This window comes from Oncorhynchus kisutch, linkage group LG6 (assembly GCF_002021735.2).
Source record: "Oncorhynchus kisutch isolate 150728-3 linkage group LG6, Okis_V2, whole genome shotgun sequence".
Lineage (NCBI taxonomy): Eukaryota > Metazoa > Chordata > Actinopteri > Salmoniformes > Salmonidae > Oncorhynchus > Oncorhynchus kisutch.
The window spans coordinates 28,198,505-28,217,524 of NC_034179.2; the positions used below are offsets into that span (position 1 = coordinate 28,198,505).

Below are 19,020 nucleotides of genomic sequence, written 5' to 3' on the forward strand. Positions count from 1 at the left end.
AGTAACTTCAACAGCACTATCTGGGGTAGCACCATGGTTTAGCCAGAGGACAGCTAGCGTCCGTCCTCCTCTGGCTACATTGACTTTAATACAAAACCTAGGAGGCTCATAGGCCTCACCCCCTTCCATAGACATGGTAATTATGACCACTTCAGGAGGACGTCCTCCAACCAATCAAAGATTTTGCAGTATAAACTGACATGTTGTCCATCCAATCATAGAATTAGGATCAGAGAATGAACCTAAACTGTGTTCGAATACCCATACTAACATACTATATACTATTAGTTCATGTTAGTGTACTGTAAACAAACAGTATCCTTTCAGTTGGGCATATTAGCTCTTCGCCTGTCTACGGGAAGTTGATGCTGTTGCTATGCAACCTCTTGCAAGCTAGTTAGCATAACAAATGCTACTAGTTAGACATTTTACAACTTCGGGTGTGTTCTTAAAGTCAATCTGGAGTGCCAGAGTGCGCTCGTAAATTCAGTGCGTCTCGCTCTCGGAGCACACACTGGACGCTCGGGCCGAGGAGTAGGGTTGATTTGAGCTTTCTGACCTTACAACGGCAGTCAAGCACACAATCTAACGTTGGCTAGCTTGCTAGCTACTTCCAGACACAAATGAGACCACTGACCATTTTACTCACCCTAGCAGAGCTGGTTAGGCAGTTTTCATGTTATTCAGAGCAGTGTGACTGTAACTGTGCTGCGGGCAACAATTTAATTACGCGTTTTTTGCTGCCATTTACTGACACCGGCCATATTCAACGAGTGTTGAGCTCTCGTAAATTCAATATGCTGCATTCTGGTACACTCAGACGAGAGTGCTCTGAAATTGGAGTAACGTTAGATAGCCAGAGGGAATTTACGAAAGCACCCGAATGTCCATTGAGAACGCACAACGACTATACAAATTAGCTAAGCTAAGAATGAAGGGAATAATCAAGTCAATAAATGTTGGGTAGTTAGATAGCCTAAAGTTAATAACATGGCAAGTTTGATGTATAAGTAGCCAACTAACATTAGGTAGATAGCTAACATACTGGTACATACTGCTGTAATGACATGCTATGTGGTTGGTAAGGACAGCGTAGCTAACAAATTGTCAGCCAACATAAATTGTAAGGTAACTTATTTGAAAAGTAATTACTTTATTACATTGTTCAACATTTTCTTAACATATGTCATAATTAGTTAAAGCAATGTATCCGCTGTCGTTGTACTTCAGCTGTATACTTTCCGCCATTTTGTTCAAATCTGAAAACAATGTGAAGCCATGCCCATTTTCTTATGAATTGCTTCATGGGCCCTAAAGTACAGAAAGAGTGTCCTCTGCGTATATACTTCATGTTTTGGTATGACATCCGGGAACTTTTGGCATACTAACTATATCCATGCTATGACCAATAAGCATACTATATACTCAATTCATATCACAAATAGTACAGTTAGTGTGGTTAGTATGAGTATTCAAACACAGCTCTAGTGTGTTGTATTGGGATTGTGCCCCAGAGCATTATGGGGGTTCTATGTGTTGAGAAGCTTGGTGACGTTGTTGGATAGAGATTAAGAGTGACAGTTTATCATTTTGGGGATATTATTGAATTCAAATTAGTTTTTTCAAATTACAAGAGACGGAGGAGGTATATTCTAAATTGATTTCAGAACTTTATTTTTGTGTCCAGTTAGCAAGGCAAATCTAAATAAATTGCACTAACTCCAGTAGCTAACGTTAGCTAGTTACCAGCGTGAGTATGTCGTTTTCTCTTGAAAATGTTGTGGACTTCTTGTTGAAGAACCCCATTCATTCTCTGGGGTACGTGGAAAAGGTGCAAAATAAATGTGGGGGGCCGACCTCTGGTCAGTTACATGAAGAAGGATGAAAAGGTGAGGGTGTTCAATACCAGCTGGTGTCAAAAGTATAACGTAAACTCACCCCATTCTGTACAAATGTGCGTAACCGCAACATTCAAACGAGGCTACAAAGAAAACGAATGGGAGTGTAGCGACTGTGTTGACTTCAAAATCGGGGGTGCGAACTAGGTTTCTATTCAAGATCGATATGGTAACGGCTCTATAGTATTGGAGAAAAGTAGTATTGAAAAAACAGACCCTCCGTTACATCGGGACGTGTCATGTCGTATCGTACAGCACGCATAAAGCAACTATTTCTGTCTTACAATCTCTCTCCACCAGGTGTAGCACTTCTATCATCCTTTAAAAACAAGAAATGGACAGTGACGGTGGTAAGGTACCTAGTCATTTTTTGCATCATCATGCGATCATCATTCTCAGAGCTGCTGTTTACTTCTAAGATCACTTTAGGCACCGCCCTAAAAACGCGATTCAAATTCGTCACAAACCTTCAAATAGGTATGTAATGACACATTATATAAACTCTTTATAATGTTTTATTTACATTTTAGAGGCGATAAGGTGATAAGTTGGACAGATCGACTGAAAAAAAGCAATTTTCCCACAAGACATCCCTCCTTCTCACTATCACACATTAGTTTCGCTTCCCCACCCGCCATTTTGAAAAAGACCCTACGTGCTCATTTCCTGCTTGAATTATGCAGAAACGGGCAGCGTTTAGGTCATGTGATTGATTATGTTGGAAAGGGGAGAAATTGTGCTTTACAATGGTGTTGACATTACAGTTGATCTGGAAATATTACGTTTTGGGGGCACTAAAATAAGGGCAATTGTACAGACCAAGGCGATGTACGAGTTTACTATAGCTGGTTAACAGGGAGCCTTTCATCGAGCCGCCTGTATTGCTGGCCTTGCCTGCATTTTGGAAAGTCTGAGCCTTGGTCGAAAGGTGGGTACAGTGACCTGGAAAACATCGATTGTTCAGCCAAACGGCAAAACAAAAGCAGGGAGCATATAAATGCCCACATCAGATTCAAGCTTCTGGGAAAAAGCTGCATCGATTATGATGAAGTTCTGCGTATTCAAACTGCACAACACAACGATAAAGTAAGAAGAAACAGGGATGTTATCAAACTGCTTATTAACACCACTGCGTTTTTGGGCGTGTAATAATTTGCTTTTAGAGGACACGACGAGAGGGAAAGCTCTGCCAACAAGGGCAACTACAAGGAGTTTGAAGAGGTAATTGCACGTTACGATGCTTTACTTGCTGAACATATGGAACTTTTGACTGTCTTTGGGATGTTGAAAACAATTCCGAATGATTTGATAGCTTCCATCGCATCATCCATTAAAATTAGATTGGAGAGAGGTTTACACAGCACATTTTTTCTTGTGCGCCCAAGTAGACTTTGCACTTTCCTCCGGTATTTATAACGCAAAGATGATAACACATAATCATTCCGGACAGACACAAGCAAAAACTCATGATATAAATGTGGCAGCAGCCTAGGCTTCACCTAAACATTAGAAATCTGACATGCTGTATGGGATGATCAACCACAGGCTACCTATAAGAGCAGTTGCATACAGCCAATGCGCGCTGTCCATCTGGTCAGGGTATTTATAGTCCATTTGTGTGTCAGGAGAAAATGTGAATATGATCTAATGTGGTTAATATTCAAAATTGGGCTGCCTATACATTTTTAATCCAAAATGATTAACTGGAATTAATCAATCAACTTAATAGTGATGATGTGAGTACATTTTTTATAAGGCCTACAGTTGCATAGGCCTGCATATTATAAACATGCATAAAGCAAGCTCAGCCCTGTGAGTTCTATTGTCTATCAGTTGTTGTCTATCTGTCTGGGTAGAGGAAATCCCCTCCTAATCTAGTCTAAATATAATTTAGCTGCAGTTTTGACAGAGTTTTCATTCACCCCAGGGCCAGGAGTTTTTTTCAGGAGTTTTTTAAAACCATGTGACCTGATTAGGACAAACTGGTCGCATCATAGCCCATATAAAACTTTTTTACAACTGATGAATCACTGTCATACCTTATAAGGTCCAGAGTTTTCCTAGTTAGGTTAACATAAAAGGAAAAAACTCCAGGCCCAAAGGGGTAAAAATTGCCCCACCGCTTTGGGACCTATGGTGCCACCAGCCTGCTTGCAGTTGTCAGTTATCTTCAGGTATGTGGATGATCAGGGCTTTATTCAGGAATGTTTGTTTGGCTACTTTGATGTGTCAAGTGGGCGAGATGCGTAGTCCGTGTTTGACTTTATGAGTTTTGAGATGTCTGAGTTTAACTTCATAGAGCAACTGAGTGCCCCTGTCAATTTTCTCTCATTACTGTATGTAGAGTCAATCACATACACAATCACATTATTACACATCAATGATTTTACTCCTAGCTTGGAATAACTCATTCTTGGCTCTTTTGTCTAACTATGTAGTGTGTTATTGTTTTTTGTCTTCTCAGTCAAATCCTGTCCTACACTGGTCAAGCCTCTGAACACCTCAACTCATGCCTCAGACCCTCATTCAATCACTGCTGTGATCCCTTTCCAACACTGTGTAAGTAGCCCTCTCATACCCATTCCCCATAATATTGTACTATAAATGTCTTTATTAAATATTTTAGGTTAAAATAATTAGTATTTGATGATTTTTGAAACACACTTGGTCTTATCCATGCACTTTGTCTTCTCCCACCCTCCTCAATTATTCAAGTCAACCAGCCTCCACTGCTACCACAGCATTCTGCAGCGATACGCCATTCTATCTGATTTACGCTTAGTGGGATTATCATTTGTTTTTCAACAGGACAATGACCCAACACACCTCCAGGCTGTGTAAGGGCTATTTGACCAAGAATGAGAGTGATGGAGTGCTGCATCAGATGACCTGGCCTCCACAATCACCTGACCTAAACCCAAATGAGATGGTTTGGGATGAGTTGGACCGCAGAGTGAATGAAAAGCAGCCAACAAGTGCGCAGCATATTTGGAAACTCCTTCAAGACTGTTGGAAAAGCATTCCTTATATTCTTTCTAAAAACCTGTTTTTTGTTTTGTCATTATGGGGTATTGTGTGTAGAACTTTGGGGGGGGGGGCAATTTAATACATTTTAGAATAAGGCTGTAACGTAACAAAATGTGGAAAGAGTCAAGTGGTCTGAATACTTTCCAAATGCACTGTATGTGTATGTATGTGTGTCTTTCAGAGGGGTTGGTTTTAAAGGCCAAGTCAAATTTCAGTTGGACCTTGCGTGTTTCATTCAATAGCTAGAGGACTCCTGATATCTCCAGGAGTGATAAGTATCATTTTTGTCTTAATCTGTTATTGTCTAGTACTCCTGATTCTGTCTTTTTGCTAGCTAGGGCCATCTAATTTAAGTGCTGCCTCTCCCCAGTAGCCTACTTGGTGCGTGAACTGCTGACTGCTCATAACTTGCAGATGATTGTGGACACATCAACCAGGATTAAGGGGCAGGGAAATTTCTGACTGTTGTGGTTTTCATAAACAGTGGCTGTATTGGAGTGGGAGTGGTTTCTCCTCAGCAATCAGCAATTAGTACCGGGAGGGGTGCTCTACACCTCTGCAAAGCAATTATTGTTAGTACTTCAGTGTCCCCTGTTTTCTCAGCGGCGCAGACAAAGTCCATCGCCGACAGCCTATCGCCGAAACAAAGATGGTTCTGCCGAGTTTTTCGAGGAAAGATAGAAAGGAAGGCTCCACAACACTCTCGCACTTGATTATTTGACCTAGTATTTTCAGATCTCATTTTGCTCTTTTGTAGCTTTGCCAACTATGTGTGTGTGTTTTCTATCCCAGTTCGCTCCTCTCCTTGTAGGCTTTACAGGCGCTCCCCACCTCTTGGCTGCAACCCTTCTAATTCAGTGTGCCTTGCATGCACAACCCATGTGGAATTACTGGTCTCTGGCAGCGTTTGTAACTGCCGATCTGCGGTCAAGAACACATTTCATCTCAGCCTATTCAGTCCCTAGAATTTGACGGAGACATGGCTCAACCCAAGAAAACACTGCTACTCCAGCAGCTCCCTCATCATCTGACTACATGTTCTCTCATAGTCCGAGAGCATCTGGCCGTCGTGGTGGTGGCACAGGGCTGCTCATTTCTCCTAGGTCGATGTTCTATTTTCCCTCACTCACTTATCCATCTCATTTGAATTCCATGCTGTCACTGTCACTTGTCCACTCAAGCTTAACATTGTTTTCATCTATCGCCCACCAGGTACCCTTAGAGAGTTCCTTAATGAGCTTGACACCTTGATAAGCTCATTTCCTGATGATGGCTCACCTCTCTTCGTACTGGGTGACTTAAACCTCCTGACGTCTACCTTCGATTCATTTCTTTCCAACTCTTTCCACTCCTTGCCTCTTTTGACCTCACCCTTTCCCAGTTCCCTCCCACTCACAAGACCGGCAATACACTTGATCTCATCTTTACTAGAGGCTGTTTGTCTACTAATCTCACTGCAACCCCCCTCCAGGTCTCTGATCACTACTTTGTTTCCTTTTCTGTTTCCCTTTCCTCCAACCCAATCCACTCAGCTCCTACCCAGATGGTCATGCGCCGTCACAATCTTCGCTCTCTCTCATCTATGCTATCATCGCTCCCATCTGCTAAATCCTTCTCCTGATTCTGCCTCTTCCACCCTACTCTCCTCCCTTTCCGCATCCTATGACTCGCACTCTCCCCTTTCCTCCCAGCAGGCTTGTCCCTCCCCTCCTGCTCTGTGACTGAGTGACTCATTGCGAGCTTACAGAACAGAGCTGCGGGCAGCTGAGCAAAAATGTGGGAAAACAAAACTTCCGGAGGACCTATCATCCTTTCACTCCCTCCTCTACCTTCTCTTCCTCTGTATCTGCTGCTAAAGCCACTTTCTATCACTCTAAATTTCAATCTTCTGCCTCTAGCCCTAAGAAAGTATTTTCCACCTTCTCCCTGTTTAATCCTCCACCCTCTCCTCCTCCCTCTCTGCGGACGACTTTGTCATCCACTTTGAAAAGAAGGTTGACGACATTCGCTCCTCATTCAATCTATTGAGCCCACTAGTCCCACTCACACAGAACCAACCTATGTCACGCCCTGGTCGAAGTATTATTGTGTTTGTCTTTATTTATTTGGTCAGGCCGGGGTGTGACATGGGTTTATTGTGGTGTGTTTTGTCTTGGGGTTTTGTTAGTTATTGGGTGTGTGGCTTAGTGGAGGTATCTAGCAAAGTCTATGGCTGTCTGGAGTGGTTCTCAATCAGAGGCAGGTGTTTATCGTTGTCTCTGATTGGGAACCATATTTAGGCAGCCATATTCTTTGAGTGTTTTGTGGGTGATTGTTCCTGTCTTTGTGTTTGCACCAGATAGGGCTGTTTCGGTTTTCACATTTCATTATTTTGTAGTTTCTTCATGTATAGTTTTTTCCTTCATTAAAATATCATGAATCATCATCACGCTGCATTTTGGTCCGACTCTCCTTCACCACAAGAGAACCGTTACACCCTATGCCTTGACCCCTTTTTCAATCACTCTGACGTAAAATAATAGACAGGTATCCCTTCTTTCTTTTCTTGTCATTTGACAAATAAAAATAATCTTGCTAGTTCATCTATAATAATCTCAACATGTAGTAGGCTAACTGCACTGTATCTGCGAGCTGTTGGCTAGAGCCCATGTACCAAGACCAGAGTGGGCACATTCGCTATATAACGCAACATTTTTGTGACAAAACCGTTAATAGAGTTGAAAATGCGATGGAAACCCATTTAACTTGTATTTTCTATTCGGTACATGGGAATTTAACCACAAACGTTTTGTTTTATTTGCACTACGTCATCACGCACAGCCTTTTAGCCACAGCAAGTCAATTTGATGGAAACACATCTCTGGTGGGAAAATGCACATATTGTTTTTATGCAGATTTTTGAATATTTTCATGAAACCCTGTCGCCAATTGGATGGAAACCTAGCTAATAATATGAAAATAGCCCCCAAAAATCACCCTGCTCATATTGAGGGGTTTGGTATCACATTTTAAAATCGAAGTTGACGCATTTGTTGATACAACTTCTTCAAATCATTTTATTTACAACAAACATGCTGAACATGCCCCCCCGAGGTAACACCCACCTGTCCAGCCAGGCCAGCAGGTTCTTGGCTGCTCCGATAAGGTCCACCACAGAGGTGAGGAAGTCGTTGGGCAGCCTGCGGGAGGCCCTGCCATCATAATGGCCACCTCGACGCCTCCCTGTGATGAAGTTTTGTAGGTTCTTTGCTGAAGCATTAAGCTTGTGGGATAGGGTACGCAGGTTCTCAGTCTCCAGTCCATAGTTCTGGAACAAAAAGTACAGTACCCTCATGGTTCAGTACGCTCCCAGAAGTGTTTAACTTTAAAGTTAAGATGTCATTCGTCAAGAAAATGTGAAATAACAGAAATAACAGTAACTTGCATGGACATTGTGGTGCCAGTCAACGTTGAATCAGCTGTTTCCACATAATTTCAAGGAAATTACGTTGAACCAACGCAGATTATAAATTGAATTGACGTCTGTGTCCAGTGGGGTCCTTGTATTTGAAAGCTCATACAAAACAGTGCTATAGCAAATCTATAATGGATATAAGATCTAAATGACAGAGATAAATAGAGACAAAGTCCCTCCAGTAATATAATCTCATCTTTACCTCTTCATTTATCCACCAAACCAGGTTGACGGAGCTGTATCTTTTTGATCAAGTTATTCAAGTAAACATAAATGGATGATTTCCTCATCAGATACACAATAAAGACCACTCTTCTGCTACACTTTGGTTAAAGTGTACAGAGCATCATGTCGTATTCCATTCTAACCGGAATGTAGGTTGTGTGTGTACGTAACTCGTCACAATGGTGTGTCTGTTGGAGATGTGTGCCTGTGTGTGAATAGCTGTCTCTCATTCTGTGGGTCTTGTTAGCAGTCATCGCTGTCACCATGGAGAAATGCCTCCTTCCTGTCTAACTCACGACTATGTAGCTTAGCCAGCCCGGTTGCCATGGTGACTCCTGGCTTTGTCACTCTTAATTACACCAAGCCCAGTGTTTCCATAGCTCCTTCTTCCCTTATTGATTTTCCTCTTGCTTCATTAAAAATATCAAAGTAATGTGCTGCTTTCTGATAGCCTTTATGGGGGCTTCTCCATCACTAGTCGGTTATATACGTCAATGCAGAGGATGACGAGACAAAAGGCGGGTGAGAATTAAATATACTTTACATTCATAAACATATGCTAAGCAACACTATAATAATGCCTTGTCAGTCGACCCACTGTAGAGGAAACACACTATTATGCTGCTAGGTGGTGGTGAGTACTGACCAGCTAAGCCATTTCCCTGCTATCTCCTTCCAGTGAGCCATTCAGGCAGAGAGAGGCTTCACTGCATGGAGAGGACACTTTCCTCTGATTGCTGTAATGTAATGGGAGTAAAACCCCAGTTGCCTCAACAACTCAGCAGCAGAGCCCTGTCTCTGTCTGTCTGGTCACTGCCGACTGATGAACAATTATCTAACTCCCAGCAACAAGCAACCCTCAGTTTGATGTCAAAGTGAGTCAGCAGTCACAATGACACTAAGCCAGCATTTTCTTTCAATCCATCACACTCACATAATCAACCCACGAAGGAGAGATTCTTTCCTAAAATGTATCTGTTGAGAGGCTTGTCTTTCGCAAGCAGAGCAGAGAGACTGACATCTATTCAGTTGACATCCATTTTGGACGGGCCATGTGATAAGGCTGTGTGTGTGTGAGTGAGTGGGCGTGTGTGCGTGTCCTGTCCCTCCCGGCCCCTCCACCTGCAGCTCTCCCCCAGTGCAGTCATTACTCATGTCAGCCTCCTCTCAGCAGTGACGCAATGTTCAGCTCTAATGCACTCTGCCAGGATCAATGGGGACATGTCCCAGCAGCCAATGAGAATCACAGCACATCACCATGCTGGAGATGAGATGCAGAACACACACTATACTGTGTTAACGCATATGCACACACACACGTTCACGCACTCAAACACACACAGTTGCACACCTACATTATAGCCCCCTATGTGAACAATCCAGTCTTCTCAACATTCACACACACACAAATCAAATTCTGACACACACACACACCCAGGCAGCCCCCACCGGACCGTCTAACTAACAGACACAGATTACATGTGTGTGGGTGTGGAGATGTTGGCCAGACAGGGTTTCAGGCAGTCCAGGCACGTTTCCCAAGCCTCTAATGATGCTCTGCTGCGGGCCGCTCTGTCACAGCGAATCATACACTAACCTCAGCTAGCTCCACACACGCCGCACACACAGGCAGCCCCACACACACACTCCCTCCCAACTGCTGCTTTCTAGGCCTATGGATCCATTACCAGCCCATCAGCGAGGACGTGTGCTGTGTGGCCCCTCTCTGATTCAGTCAAATCAATACACCGCTCTTAGCTTGCTCTAACAGGGCTCTTCCCAGGCCTACGCCTAACTCTCTCTGTATGACTCATCATACACCAAGGCTAACGACACCCACTTCATGCCACCCTTACTGATGTACACAGCACAGGCTCCTGCCGCTCCACCTCTATCTGCCCGTACAAGGATATATCACCAATGAATCTGAATTAGCCTTTAGCTCCAACGAACACAAATCATCACCGTAGCCTCTCGCCTTAGCCTTTTTAGCCCTGTTTACTGAGCACTGTACCTGACCCTCCCCTACTCAGCAAATAACATTGATGAAGACTGTAGGTGAAACACATGTTGTTTTTTATAATAAAGGGACACTTTTTACTGAACTTCAAACTTGTCTGTCATGCCTTGCCATACCTTTTCTGTCAAATGGTGCACAAACAGATCTGGCAACTAGCTGGACATCTCCTGCATGTCTGCTCTGTTCTTCCAGTTCGAGCACCTTGACTGCACTGGCTTGGTTGCACAGGAAGTCATCGATAGTAAAGTTGTTCCATCATGTCTGTGCACCAGACCTCGAACTCTACAGCCCTATCTCCTGACCATCCTTCCTGACTCCAACTCTTTATGTCTCGAACGACTCCTCACCAGAGCACAGAGTAGGTCCACGGCCTCCAGGATGAGCTCCTGGTGTCCGATGCGGGTGACCCCCAACTCCTCCAGCTCCTGGTGAGTGATGTGGAGCAGCTGCTCCCCATTGATCTTCTCCCGCTCAAAGTTCTTAATGTACTGCTGCAGACAGTCATCCAGGCCTGCATGGGGGACAGGCAAGAGAGCATGAGGGGGGAAACTATGTTAATTAAGCACACCTTTGTTCTAATAGTATGTATTTCTCCCCTTTACCGTCAACATCCAAGTAATTTGCTAGGTGTATAGGATGTGGGTTGTGATGGTTTATATACCTTTCAAAGGCATAAATATGACAGAGCTGTATAACATGCAGTGTGACTGGCAGATTCAGAGTAATTGCTGTAATAAAAAAGATGCATATCAAACTCCCGAGCTACTAAAAAAGTATTTTCCATTTCAGTCACTTTGTGTGTTAGTTCCTACATAATACCAGAAGCATGCTTCCAACCATAAACATGGTCCAAGTCCTGAGTGTGCTCTTACCCTCTAAGCAGAGAGAACAGACTTTTCTTTCAACTCCAGAGAACTGAGCAGATCCAGTCTACCATTTGACCTGCTCTTTGTGTAGAACAGAGCAGAGCAGAGCAGAGAGAAATGGGACTAGTCTAGGAGATCAACTGCTCTCACCACATCGTATTAAAGCCATCCTTATCAGAGTACAGCAGAGCCACACAGACACACAGAGTCCTCTGCAGCATTCTGTGTTGGAGCCATGTACAGCGGTCCAGGCAGCACAGAGAGAGCGACAGAGAGAGAGAGGAGCCCAGAAAGTAGCAGAGCAGACTAGCAGAGTCTCAGCTTTCAACCACAGCATCCATCCATGGCTCCCGGGAGATGAGTCCTCTCCGGCCGCGGAGCGGAGCGGGCCACAGCACAGAGCTGACCCACATTACACACACTGGCTGGGCCATGTCAACACCGCAGCACAGCACACACACATCCATGGACACAGGCATTCAACGGGACAAATTAGCCTAGGTCGATCAAAGGATGGTACATTCAAAGACATATGCTGTATCTAGATGGCTCTGCATAGTCTGCATAGTCAGGTGAATCATCTGACCATTTGTATGTGGCAAACACTTGTCTTGCCGTGTTGTGTGCTGCTGCCTAGTCCTCTGTTTCTCTGAGCACACAGACAGGTCCGTAGCCTTGAGACAGGTCCGTGGCCTTGAGACAGGCCCATGACCTATGTTCGTGGGAGTGAAATTTATGAAAGCATGATTGCGTAAGTGTGTGTGTGGTGTTTCTTTGTGTGTGCATGTGCATGTGTGTGCGCACAAGTTCATGTATCCATCTAATGATCATGAATGGCTGCTTTCATTTGAGAGCTTGCTGCTTGTGGGATTTCCATTCTGTTGCTTTCCTCTAGCTATCAAGGCTCCATGGCAACAGTTGCCGGGTGACCAAGAGGTAAGCCCCCTTGAAGAAGTGAATTATCAGCAGTACTTCATTATTGCCCTCAGACCTATCACAAAATGAAATAAGACAAGTATCTAATATTCATACTAAATTACATTTTACCCAAGGGAATAATCCTGAGCCCTCAATGCCCTCAAAAACAGGTCAGTCCCTCCCTCTTACTCTCATGGGCATTGAACCTACTCTCATACACAGCAAATAGTTGTTATGAAATAGATGCAGTACAGTTCAACTAGCTTGCCAACTGCTCTACCTCAAGCCACAATGTTGGAACGTAGTATCAATGTAAGGCAGCATTACCAAGGCAGGTTCGCTGTCCATGGTGCTAGTTTTTCTTGAATGCCTCAATTGATGCATTGGTGTGTGTGCATACTTGTGTAGGTAACGCCTAATATTTAGATTTTGTTCTTTGTAACAAGAAGTGCAAACTCCTAATCACAAAATTACATTTTCACAACTATAGGATCTCTATTGCCCTAATGATCTTTCCTTTGGAAAAATCAGGTGAGAAGCAACATGTAGGTAACGCCTAATATTTAGATTTTGTTCTTTGTAACAAGAAGTGCAAACTCCTAATCACAAAATTACATTTTCACAACTATAGGATCTCTATTGCCCTAATGATCTTTCCTTTGGAAAAATCAGGTGAGAAGCAACAGTCTCTATTGAGTGGAGTTCCCCTTTCACTTTAAGACTGTGTCCACTGACCACCTCTCAAGAACCCCTCAAGAAGAAGAGGGCCAAAGCAACCAATAGCATACCAATATCATCCTGTGTGAATATTCTGTACAGCTGTGACAGCACAAAGACATTTCTCAACTGTCCTATCAGCATCCTCTGTCTCAACTTGAATATGACAACAGATGACATAGATGTCACTTGTCTATGCACTTCCCATGGTGTTTGGTGTGGAGTATTTGAGACTGAACTGAAGTTCCTAGTTGTGTTGTGTATCAGCTGCATAGAAGTTGTGCCGTAGGCAAGCCCTGCCCTTGGTGCGAAGGCTGGAGACACATCTGTGACAGTGGCGCCAGAGGCAAGCACGGCTGTGCACTTCTGGACTGACACTTGGCTGGCATAAACTATTGTGTACAGTACGTGGGAAAACATAAACCATGTCTGTTTTGACACATCATAGCTCCTTTATTTGGATGATAGTAGACCTAAAATAAATCCCTGTGCCCTGGTGAGAGAGAAAGTTATTAAATCAAACCTGTGCTCGGATGTTACAGTAACTAGGTCTTTATTTGGAACATTATTTAAACATTTAGATAAGCATTCAGCTCCACATCCTCATTTTTTTCTAAATGGAGGCTGAAAATAAAGAATTTGTTGTCAGTCAGCGTCTCGCCTTCTGAATGACAGAAGTCTGCCACTACTAAAGTAACGGTGCCCACAATTTGTTTATGGCAGGTAATATAGCGCAACAATCATTTTGTCATCCATTTGGTCTTACCTAAGTGTTATTTCACCTCAGCTGTACTATTGGCCAACACAATAAGAAAAACAACTATAGGTAAGTATGTTTTCTCTCATAAAAATCTTAATGTTATGGCAGATAGTGGAGAATTTGACTAATACTCTTGATCATAAGGCATCTTTAAAACATACTGAACAGCAGAACGCCAACCATTTTGAATTCAGTATAACAGCATATCTAAAAGATCAAATTGACTACTGTGTTGCAAAAGCTGCTGTACAGTTAACTTGCAATTACCTTGCAACCTGCAATATGTTCCCTATCCATATCCACAATGCTGAATTGCAGTATCAATGTAGTAATGTGAATCATTGTCTAGGTCAACACAATATCAGATGTCCATGGTTCTAGTTTTGCGAATAACTCAATTGTTGCCAACACTTCTTCAACCTGTGTGTGTGTGTGTGTGTGTGTGTGTGTGTGTGTGTGTGTGTGTGTGTGTGTGTGTGTGTGTGTGTGTGTGTGTGTGTGTGTGTGTGTGTGTGTGTGTGTGTGTGTGTGTGTGTGTGTGTGTGTGTGTGTGTGTTTGAAAGAGAGAGTGTGTGAGAGAGAGAGACAGAGAGAGCACCTGTCTTTATGGTATGAGGTAATCTAAATGTGAACATTATATAGGTCAACTGATTGTTTTACACGTAATGCGTTGGTCTCAGTATCTGGTTGGTTGTCTAGAAATGCGTAGCCTATCAGGCCAGGGTGATAATTACACTAAATAGCGCTTCCATCAGGGTTGGATACACAAAATGGCACACGTTCAATGTTTCAATGCAAGGAATAGCACCGTTTTAGCTCATAACACCTCCATTGAACCAGTCATTTAGAGAAAATAGAAAACATGTGCACATATCCATGTTAGTCGTTTCTAAATGTACTCTGTCAAGCAAATTAAAATTTAAATGTTGTATAAGCATTACCTTTCATCCAATCCAGCACTTGCTTGGGTGTCCATTTGCTTATAGGTTCCATCACCAGAGCCATCATCGATGTCTTTAAATCCTTCAAACGAGGACTTGATCGAGCGTGAAAATCGTGTTAAAAATCAGAAATGTTGTATCGGTATACAAGAGAACACATAGCACAGGTGCACCTTACTGGGTAAAGGCATGGCTGGTGACAGTATCCTGGGTAAGGAATGCGATGGTGCAGTCCACGCGCTCACAGAAACGACTCCCCCGCCCATCTCTCTCTCTCTCTCTCTCTCTCTCTCTCTCTCTCTCTCTCTCTCACACACACACACACACACACACAAGTACCTGCCGACCACTGTGTGGAGAAGCGAGTCTCTCTCTGAGTGAGAAAGTCTTGCAACCCCTCCCTCCCTCCCCTGCACACCGCAGCATCACATGCTTCTTTCCAGAGACAGAAGGAATGGTGCAATAATACATAATAACCTGACGCCTTTATAGAGATGCAATGGCAGCTGACCGTGATGCATTATATTTCGATTGGACATTTCTGTTAAATATGATATCTCCACTTATAATACCGTTATTATCAGAAATATGTTCACCTCCTTAACTGACGTCATTTCCAGCCCATTTGAGTTGGAACCGAAACGAATCTATTGTGTTTTAACCAATAGAAAACTAGTGATGCCTGCATCAAGCCTGTATGGATACAGTATGGGGGGGAAACCATATGAAACTGGGTCAACCTGCAATTAAAGTAACGATTCTAAATTTAAATAATAAGTATTAAACAAAACATGAAAGACAATTGATTGTCCAAGTCGTTTTTTAAAGTTAGTTACAAGATACCTCAGTTACTGTAAAACCACATCACATCATGACAAATGGTGGGATGTGTGCTAAATAATCACTTCTTTCTGATGTCCCCATGCTTAATTATTAGGAAAATAAATGTAGTTCATAATTATTAAGCTATAGTCAATAGTCACCATTACAACTATAATCAACTATTTATGGTGTGTGCACACTGTGTGAGCCTGTGTCCCACTATGATATGGTTAATAATTCAGTCCTTGCTATGCTGGGCAGCATGATGACACATCTTTACCTAATACTGTACCTGCTAAGCCTGTTACTGACTCTTTGAAGATCTGGCCATTTCTTGTATCTTTATTCAAGTCTCCCCATAGGTTTCACTTCATGGTGATAAATGGAATAAACCTCCACGTTTTCTTATGGAAAATGATCAGAGGTATGGGAATAGTCACACACACACACTCTCACACACCCACACATACACACACAAACATGGCCACCACTCTCCCTAACCATTACCCTCTCCTCTGCTGCTCCAACAGTGCCATGCTAATAGTCCTTGGCATGGCTGCTGTATGACCCAGTGGCTCCCGACAGGGTGTGAAGTGGTGGCATTGGCTCTCACTCCTGACACACACTGGTTTACTGTTAATCCTCTCAGTCTAGTTCCCAAGCAGCATGCCACTATGATCACTAGCAATTTCCAGATTGTCCATCATAGCCTACCCCTAGACTAAACATGTGCTTAATGTTGTTCAATACTGTTTTACACATTAGATGCACCCAACTGAAAGAAAAATGCATGCATACCTAACACATGCTATCACATAGTCACACTCACGTAAACCCTGACAGCCATACATCCCTGCTGAGAATTCTGAAATGAACCTACCCACAAGTCATGCCAGTGATCCAGATAGATATTTTACAAATTAAGATCAAGAGGCTCACTCAGGCAAAATATAAACCCACCATGGCTAAACCAGTAAGTGTATATTATAGTCAATTGCAACCCCCATTCCAATGGCCAATACAGTTTATTCTCCACAAGACATGAGCAATAACTCAGTTCTTTAGCATATTAATATTTATTATTTATTCAGTCGCATTCAAGATTAAAACGCATTAGAAATGTGGCACAGCATGATATGTTTATCTGGCACAGATGTTGTGTAATATCTTTCTTGTCAAAATGCAATGTGACACTTGCAGTAAACATGCAATGCTTTTGTATGACAGCAGGTGGCAATATTTTTCTGCTTTGACAACCAAGTTAGGAAAATACTTTTTTTCTTTGGCGTTTTGTAAATCTGTGTTTAAAACAATATAATTTCAAATCAGCAGTATCTGTGAGGAATTATTTCTCAGAAACAAGATTCTTTACAAGATCAGCTCACAATTCCCTGTTTTTCTACTCTTTGTCTTTAAACTCGAAAGCTTGACATTGTCTCAGGCACCCAAGCATGACAATATAGCAACTGGTTGCATTTATGTAGTAAATATTTTGGACATTGTGGCATTTTCTAAAGATATTTCTTTCAACAATTCAACAAAATGAGGGGATCTCCTTCCGAATTATCAATTGAATTTTCGATTGATAATTGAATGCTTTAGCATTGTCAAGTACGTTAGAGTTGGCAAACAAAGTAGAAATACTGCTGGTTTCAGTCAGGTGGGCTTATTCCTGGGCTCAGGGTTGGGGATGCGTAGGTTGGAGATGCGCAGGTCGGGAGAGCTGAAGTTGGAGCTGGCCACGGTGCAGGTGCTGAGGTAGTGGATGACGATGCTCTGGGCCGTACTGGAGTCTAGGCCGTGGTCCTGACAGAGATACTGGCTGAGCTGCTTCACTGGTTCTGGTACCAGGCCCTGGGGAGGGGTCTGGACCAGGGGAGAGCTGCCCCGGGCCATGCTGTCCTGCATATGCTGTCTGTACACCTCCAGCAGCTTACTCTCCAGGTAGCCGTTCAGCATGGAGTTGGACAGAGGTTCCCTGTTCAGGGTGATGATGCTGCTGTCTATGACCAGGTTACCCTCATCCTGCAGGGTCTGGGACTCCACCTGTACCCCAGGCTCCACAGGCCCTGTGGGTTCCAAGGACTCCAGCTCTCCCAGGTCCTGAGATTGAAGAAGTGGCCCATGGAACACCTCACTCTCCAGCCGCAGGCTCATTGAACTCCTGTTTCCCACATGGTCCCCTCTGAGCTGCAGGTCGGGGTAGTCTTTGCAGAAGGTGGTGCAGCACCAGGAGCGATAGAGCTCCAGGTCACCATAGTCGTCACTGTGGCTATTGGGGATGGTGAGGGCATCACTGGGCCTGGTTGTCGCTCTAGGACCAGACTGCACCAGGCCATCCATGTTTCCTGTGCAGTGAAGTATTCAATAAAAAATGAATGAAATTATTAAACATTGTACACATGCCTGGATGCACTTAATCTCATATGAGCCTTCTAAAATGCAGCATAGCCAACTGATCCAGCGAGGCATGCAGTATTTCAGACAAATCCAAAATGCTTACCTAACATTGAACCTTGGTTCAGAACGATATTGGGAGCAGGGTGTGGTGGACGTTCCTGAGCCTTTGTGGAATCACAATCACAATCCTCTTTCCTGTACCTGAAGACTCTGATGAAGGCTTCTCCCAACATGGCAACCACTACACAACAGTGCATATTATCTCAACACAACATAGCAGCAAACCACACCAACTAGCACTTTCAATTGTGTATTTCCACAGATTTTATTCCAGAACTAGCATTAATCTGGTTCCACCCCAAAGTATTATGCTACCATGACATTAGCTTATCAGGCTCGAAATATACATAAATACTCAGATTCTCTTGCCAGGTCACATAAAACATAAATAGTATAAAACACAGGACAGGTACTGAGAATATCCCTACCTCTGTTTTTACAATAGATGTATTCTTCAGTCTGTCCACTAATACAAGGTTTACAAGTTAGCTACAGATGTCTCTGACTGGTAAGCAGCCACGGTATTGTGCTGTCCCTATTTGTATAGAGCATCTGAGTAGCAAATGTTTAAAACAGGAAGTATGTCAGAAATAAAGTGAGAACACTCACTACCCCTGCTCTTCAGCTGCTGCCTTCTGTGATGTGACACATCAGTTTTAGACTGTAAGGAGAACTGAAACAATATGTGACGGGGTGGCGGTCGGTGCCGTTTAAGGTGAGGGAGGACAACAACCAAAAAATTATGAGCATGGCCTTATTTATTTTACAGCATATTGGATGACTGTCATTCATATTCCAATCACGCAGCTCAGTGTAACATCAATAGGTTTAGGCTACTACATGATGCTGGAATTTTCCATACATCCATCATGAGGTTGCTACAACATAGCCTATAAATGAAAGTTTACAATG

At 43.2% G+C, this 19,020-nt stretch overlaps 2 protein-coding genes and 1 long non-coding RNA gene across 3 annotated transcripts in view; 1 reads left to right on the forward strand and 2 right to left on the reverse strand.

Moving 5' to 3' along the window:
- Nucleotides 1-15,194, reverse strand: part of LOC109892603 (connector enhancer of kinase suppressor of ras 2) — a 70,892-nt gene extending 55,698 nt beyond the window's left edge. Inside the window, exons 1-3 of the mRNA XM_031826525.1 lie at nucleotides 14,827-15,194; nucleotides 10,972-11,135; nucleotides 8,030-8,232 (exon numbers count right to left, since the gene is read on the reverse strand). Of these exons, the coding sequence (XP_031682385.1) occupies nucleotides 8,030-8,232; nucleotides 10,972-11,135; nucleotides 14,827-14,893 (434 nt within the window). The 5' untranslated portion in view covers nucleotides 14,894-15,194. The remainder of the gene's footprint in view (nucleotides 1-8,029; nucleotides 8,233-10,971; nucleotides 11,136-14,826) is intronic.
- On the forward strand, nucleotides 2,536-4,409 carry LOC116374374 (uncharacterized). The gene is made up of 3 exons (XR_004210242.1): nucleotides 2,536-2,826; nucleotides 3,062-3,119; nucleotides 4,363-4,409. It is a non-coding gene; the product is annotated as an uncharacterized LOC116374374 (long non-coding RNA).
- Nucleotides 15,195-16,701: 1,507 nt separating the features above from the next.
- Nucleotides 16,702-18,771, reverse strand: LOC109892097 (protein CXorf21-like). Its single transcript, XM_020484516.2, has 3 exons — nucleotides 18,718-18,771; nucleotides 18,152-18,289; nucleotides 16,702-17,996 (listed from the first exon to the last, which is right to left on the reverse strand). Coding segments are annotated over exons 1-3 (831 nt in total). The 5' UTR covers nucleotides 18,719-18,771; the 3' UTR covers nucleotides 16,702-17,304.
- Nucleotides 18,772-19,020: the final 249 nt, after the last annotated feature.